The 6,781-nt window shown below is 43.0% G+C and overlaps 1 protein-coding gene across 1 annotated transcript; it reads left to right on the forward strand.

Moving 5' to 3' along the window:
* Positions 1–1,341: 1,341 nt before the first annotated feature.
* Bbs10 (Bardet-Biedl syndrome 10) lies at positions 1,342–5,164 on the forward strand. The gene is made up of 2 exons (XM_021174690.2): positions 1,342–2,406; positions 2,712–5,164. Exons 1-2 carry the CDS (start codon positions 2,222–2,224, stop codon positions 4,633–4,635), a joined length of 2,109 nt encoding a protein of 702 aa, XP_021030349.1. The 5' UTR covers positions 1,342–2,221; the 3' UTR covers positions 4,636–5,164.
* Positions 5,165–6,781: the final 1,617 nt, after the last annotated feature.

Raw genomic sequence — 6,781 nt, forward strand, 5'->3', positions numbered from 1 at the left:
AGGGTTTCTCTGTATAGCCCTGGCTATTCTGGAATTCACTCTGTAGACCAGGCTGGCCTTGAACTCAGAAATCCGCCTGCCTCTGCCTCCCGAGTGCTGAGATTAAAGGTGTGCGCCACCACGCCCGGCTAATATTGATATTCTTTATCTGAAAAACTGTCATGAGCCATTTGAATGATGAGCCACAGCCCCTCAGTTGGATTTATTCCCACTTTTGGCTTTGGGTTAAATACACATTTAATTTTAAATACTTCACTTAATGGGTTTATAAAGTCAAGCACTAGCACTGGTCAGTTTTGTATGATAGGATATAAGTGTGTTTTCACCTGCAGTGTAAATACAGCACACTGTAGAATTCTCTTAAGGTGCATAGTAAATGTATAGATAGTCACAGGCGGTTTTGTAATGTATACATTTCTAATCTATTATTCCTAACCTGTCATGTTTGCAGAGAGAAAAGAATTTTTCTAATGATCTGTAAAATTATGTTAACTTCTACAAGTAGGTATTCTAAATAAACTTTTTTAAAAGAGCAATCTGTGATCCAGTGACTCTTGATATAATGTATTAATGCATAATGTACTAAATTAATCCTCTTAATTTTTTTATTGTGTGTGTGTGAAAAAGATGGGTACAGGCTTGACAGGAATTTTGACAATCTCTAATATATGTTTTACTTGATACTTTATATTAAAGTAAGTGAAGATTATACATATTTCATACATTAAAGATGAGGTTCAGCATATCTAAATGACCCCAAAAACTACACAGTAAGAATAAAGGCCGTCTGTCTTTCTCAGGTAAAAGCCTCCTGAATCACGACTACACAGTGCACTTGATTGTACTATTTAAATGTTTGAAATATCCCACTATTTCAGTCTAAAGATAATGCCCAGTGATGAATGCAACCAAGAAAAAACACTGAAGCAGTATCATTAGACACTGAAATGCTGTTCTCCTCCCAGTCATTTATTACTGAGTTATTGAGTAAACCTCAGGAAGGCTTTACTCTTGAATTTGTCTTCCTTTCGGCTCATTCTAACTTGTCCCTCAGAATCCTCTTGCCCATGTGGGGTAAGGACACTGCTGTCGGTGTTAAACGTCATTGAGGGCCTGGAGAGATGGCTCAGTGGTTAAGAACACTGGCTGCTCTTCCAGAGATCCTGAGTTCAATTCCCAGCAACCACATGGTGGCTCACAACCATCTGTAATGGGATCTGATGCCCTTTTCTGGTGTGTCTGAAGACAGCTACAGTGTAATCATATACATAAAATAAATAAATAAATAAATCTTTAAAAAAAAAAAAACGTCATTGAATATCTACAAGATCACTTTCCTGCTAACATTGACAGCTTTGTTCTGCATTCATTTCTTGTGGGTATAACAGCCCAAGTAATGATCCACCATGAGAATTTTGTGAGTAAATGACAAATACTTGGCTGTACTTCGGGTTAGAAACGGTACAAAAAAACTAACTTATCCACCTCGGAACTTTAAAAGATTTTTTGTTTGTTTTGTTTTGTTTTAGTGTATGTTACTCCAACTTGTTTTAAATGAGGAAAGCAGGGACCACAGATGGTCTCTGGATGCAAGGGATGGTTGAAAGGAGCCCTTTAGCTATGAATCCAGCGCTCGTGCGCTCCCTGAAGCCTCTGTGTTTTACTGGGTGAAACATTTCTGCTTTGGGATGGTATACAGTACACGAGGTTAGTGTGTTGAATCTTACAGTAGTACGATTGATCATCGATGTGAATAAAAGGCAAACATCTACTTCTGTTCAAGTGGTTTAACTAGATGGGGTTTCGTCCATACCTGAACACAGACAAGGTAGCACACCCCAGCGGAAGCCATGAGCCTAGAAATGGCTATACCCAAGCTCTCTCCGTCTGTCCTGCATCCTAAAACCGTTTGCTTGAAGGCAAGGAGAGCAAATGACACGACAGGGGCACTACAGAAGTAAGCTCGAGGTGGGGCGGTAATCACGCCCCCTCACCGGAGCCCTTCCCTACAGAGACCTACCGGTGCAGTGGCCAGAGAGGCCGGCGGGCTATGAACCAGGAAATTAAGGACCGTCCCAGGACCACTCGAGTCTCCGCCCACCACTGGCGGGCTCCACCCCACCGAGGGGCACTGGGCTCTTCCGCCATTTTCCCCGCCTCTTCCGTTTCCGCCCTTCTGCGGGCCTGACCTAACGGAAGCGTTACCCGCGGTTCCTTACCCATGGCGTCCCAGGGGTCGGTGACGGCGGCTTTGCGGGTGGCCGAGGTGCTGGAGAGCATCGCGAACCGCTGCGTGGGGCCCGAGGGCGGCCAAGTGTTGTGTACGAAGCCCACCGGCGAAGTGCTGCTTAGCAGGGATGGAGGCTGCCTCCTGGAGGCGCTGCACTTAGAACATCCCTTAGCCAGGTACCTCACTTCTCCTGCCCTCCGCTAGGCGCGCATCTCCCTCAACCTCCCATCCTGTCCTGAGGCCTTGGACCTGGATAAAACCAGTGTAGACCTCAGAGAGCTGCCCAAACTACTAGTCCCGAGCCCCAAACCTCATCACCTGCACAGAACACATCTTACTCTTTTCCCATCCCTGAATGAAGTAGTTAAAGGAAAGGTAAAGCGAAGGCTATAGGTCAAAAGGACAATCTGTGTGCCTTGTAGCTATACAAATGTGGATTTAACACAGAAAATCTGAGTTATTTTTTTCCCTTTCTATACAGGATGATAGTGGCGTGTGTTTCCAGTCACCTTAAAAAAACAGGAGATGGTGCTAAGACATTTATTATTTTTCTTTGCCATTTACTCAGAGGACTTCATGCAGTCGGGGAAAAAGGAAAAGATTCATTCACTTCTGAAAATATTCAGAGCCATGAAAGGCATTGGAAAAACTGTGGTCAGTGGAAATCTATTTCCCAGGCTCTGCAAACGTTTCAGACACAAACCCTAGGTTGTATTGTAGACCAGAGTTTAAGCAGGCACTACCTGTCTGTCTTTTCTTCATCCGCTGAGGGAAGAAAACTGTGCAGGCACTCGCTAGAGTTGCTCCTGGAAGCATACTTTTGTGGAAGAGTGGGAAGAAACAATCACAGATTCATTTCACAGTTGATGTGTGACTACGTTTTCAAGTGTATGGCTTGTGAAAGTGGGCTTGAAGTATTTGAGTTGTTGGACCACTGTTTTGCAGAGTTGAATGTTGGCGTGACAGGCCTTCCTGTTTCAGATTCTAGAATCATAGGTGGCCTTGTGCTTCCCAGAGACTTTTCTGTGTACTGCCCAGCAGATGGTGACATTAGGATGGTGATAGTAACAGAAATCCTCCAGCCTCTGTTTTCATCGGCTGGCTCGGAGTTTGTTCTCAACTCAGAAACACAGTTTCAGGCATCTCAGTGCTGGATCATGGACAGGACAAAAACAGTAATGAACTACTTGCGTAGTCAGAATGTAAAACTGCTCCTGACCAGTGTGAAGCAACCAGACCTGGTTATTTACTGTGCGAGACTTAATAGCATATCAGTGGTGGAGTGTTTATCAGCTGAAGAAGTTTCCCTTGTCCAGAGAATCACTGGTCTTTCTCCTTGTGTCCTACCAGAGGTCACTTCACAGTGTGAAATTTCTGATAGTACTTTGGTGAAGTTTTGCAAGCCCCTCCTCCTTAGATCCAAGAGGTATGTTCATATTGGCTTGATTAGCACATGTGCATTTATACCTCACTGCATGGTCCTTTGTGGACCGGTTCTGGGTCTTGTTGAACAGCATGAGAGAGCTTTTCACGGAGCATTTAAGATGCTTCGGCAGCTATTTACTGACCTTGATCTAAATTACATCATACAAACCAAACAGCAATGTAACCCAAGTCCTCTTGCTTATGACAATAGCAGAGAGCGTAATCACTCACCAGAAACTGATAAATTGGAAGCTCAAACACATTTAGAAGTATGTTCAGGTTTGGGGGCTTCAGATACAGAATTGATAGCAGGTAAGCCGTGGTCAGCACACAAGAAGACACCAATAGCTCCATCCCAAACAGATGAAATGCTGAAGTGCTTGCCTCCAGAAAGAAGCGGGATAATTGATAACTGTGACCTGTCAATTGAGAATCATTCCACTGGAAGTCCTACAGCAGAAGACACGAGAACAGAAATTTCTTTCGAATATTTACAGGTCTCAGATAATGCCGGAAAGGGTTACACGTCGCCAGTGATGCGCAAGTCACTAGATACCTGTACTTGTCAGGGTTATTGTTCATCCGCTGTGCCGGCAGGCTGTGTGCTGCCAGTAGGTGGAAGTTTTGAGATTTTGATGAGTTACTACCTTCTCAGCTATGCCAAACAATGCCAACAGTCAGATGAAACTGTCATCAGTATGTTAATAGCTGATGCTCTTCTAGGCATCCCTAAAATCCTTTATAAGCCTAAGAAGGGAAAGGACAGTTTCCCACACATATACATGCGGTCTCTTCATGCACTGCAAGCCAGTCAACCCATGGTAAGTGGTCAATCAGGGTTCGAGTCAGTAGCTGGTAAGTACCAATTACTAACTTCAGTTCTTCAGTGTTTGATGAAAATATTAACCATTGATTTAATAATCAACATCAAGAGGCAACCTCAGAAAGCTGCTGACCAAGAATCAGAAGACGAATTTTAACACTCAGTTTTCTGTTGCTCGAACTTTCAGTCTGGGGCCAGGGAAATGGCTCAGTGGGCAACCCTAACCCTAACCCTAACCCTAATGGCAAACCTGACTGCCTGTGGTCAACACCCAGGGTGGAAGGAGAGGGTGAAGTCCTGAGACATGTCCTCTGTTCTACATACACGTTCGCAGACAAACACTAAACGTTAGGAAAAAAATGTATTCAGCTCAAGCTAAATATTAAAACAGGCTTCTGAAGTCAATCCAGTCCTTAAGTCCATTGAGTCTGGTGGACATTCAGACAACAGGTATCAGCTCTATGGAACAAAAAGTGGCTAAATCTGTCTCCGTGTCTCTGGTCTGCGCTAGTCTGTGTCTAAGGGAGCTTGCCTCTATATCTCCCTCTTCTGTACCTTTTTCCACTTCATTTCCTTGAACTTTCTGTATGTCATAGAGTCATGTAATCTCCCAACTTGAACAAGGTCTTCACAGGCCATCTTACATTGTTTGTGAACATGAATAAAAATGTTATCTCTTCTGTAAAGCAGTAAATAAAAGTCAAATTTTCTTTGTAAGAAGCATATAAATTAATTTTCCTTGTGGTTGTCATTTGGTTTATTTCTAGTTATTGAAAACAATTGGTTGGGGGCTGGGGAGATGGTTCAGCAAGTAGGACCATTTGCCACCCAAGCCAGGCAACCTGAATTGGAAAGAAAGAACCAGTTCCACAAAGCTCCACACATACACTGTGGCACTGCACACACACACCCCAGAAAATAACTCCAAAATCTGTACCTTTGAATACCTGTTCAAAAATAGGACTATTCATTGTGAATTCACCTTTTATAATGAGAAGTTAGTGCCAGAAAAGATGGGGAATTCGTTCCTTTCGTTTCCTCCTGGCTCCTAAGTCTTGTAAGGATTCCATGCAGTTGCTAGTTCTTTGTTTCAGTGCTTGCCATTTTAAGTAGCAACAAATAATTTGACAGTTATCTCTAGTGTAGATCACAAGTGCTTCCCTGTCACTTTATTGTGTATGTAGTCATAAATAAGGACAGGGTCTTCTCCTTTTAGTAATTGTAACACCCAAAATAATGTTTTGTTTACACCAGTGTTTAAATGTGCTTGTTAAGTAACAGTGTTATCTCANCCCATGTCCCTAAGTACATGCTCCTAGTTTATTCATTCAATAAATAAATTCTTAACTGCAAATACTAGGCTGCACAGTGAGTCTGATATGCTCTTGTGCACTTTCTACAAAGTTACTAGGTAGGTTGATGACTTTGGCTTCTGACCGGATTTAGGAAAAGTAAAACAAAAACATCTTTATATTTGAAAGCCTTCCACTAATACTGTTTGTAGATTGTAGTGGCCAGGGGTAGCTCTGAGAAAGGGGTCTGCTGCAGAGGCTTGAGGACCCTGGGTCTGGGTCTCCAGTATCTACCCAGAAGCCAGGCTTAGGAGCATGCCTCTGACCCTGCCGCTGGGCATGGCGGTCAGGGTGGTGACAGGCAGATCCCTGGAGCGTGCCTGCCAGCCAGGCTAGCCAACTGATTGCTCCAGGTTCAGTGAGACCCCACTCTTTCAAAGTAACTGGAGAGCAATAGAGGAAATACATCCAAAGTCAGCTCCCTCCCCCCTCCATATGTGCATTTGCAGTTGAATACCACACTCACACATGTGTACAAACGTGTGTCATGCCCCACAGTATCTTCATACAGAACCCAGATCTTATGTTACATATAGCAGTGCCTTAAAAGTTTATGCCATATGATGCATTATTTCAATTTTGTTGAAATAGGGAAGATGATCTCAATTCATAGATGAATGAATCTACATTAAATCACAGTACGACTTCTCTGTTAATTTTTAATTGGCTGTCAGGTTATTTTTGCTTCATTTTCTATTTTATTGCTTCGAATATTCTTCAGTCTTGCAGTAGTCAGACTTCGGTAAACTGAGTTGTCTTTGAAAGTTTGGCACCTGGTGTTCCAGTTTGCATAGTGACTTTACCGTAAGAGTATGCTCAGGGCATATTTGGTGAATAAATTAGCCACATGGTGCTCGTACCGAACTTCATGGGGTAATAATTTTCTTAAAAATTTCCAAGGACAAAAAATCTCGGTAGGACAGAAAGTGTAGAACAAAGCACTTACGTGTG

The sequence above is a fragment of the Mus caroli genome, chromosome 10 (genome assembly GCF_900094665.2).
Source record: "Mus caroli chromosome 10, CAROLI_EIJ_v1.1, whole genome shotgun sequence".
Lineage (NCBI taxonomy): Eukaryota > Metazoa > Chordata > Mammalia > Rodentia > Muridae > Mus > Mus caroli.

What these genes read in the sequence shown, in the direction of transcription:
- Bbs10 (XM_021174690.2), top strand. Translation starts at nt 2,222, where the DNA reads ATGGCGTCCCAGGGGTCGGTGACGGCGGCTTTGCGGGTGGCCGAGGTG. An exon ending in TTAGAACATCCCTTAGCCAG is followed by an intron (nt 2,407 to 2,711) that starts GTACCTCACTTC and finishes CTTTCTATACAG; the next exon opens with GATGATAGTGGCGTGTGTTT.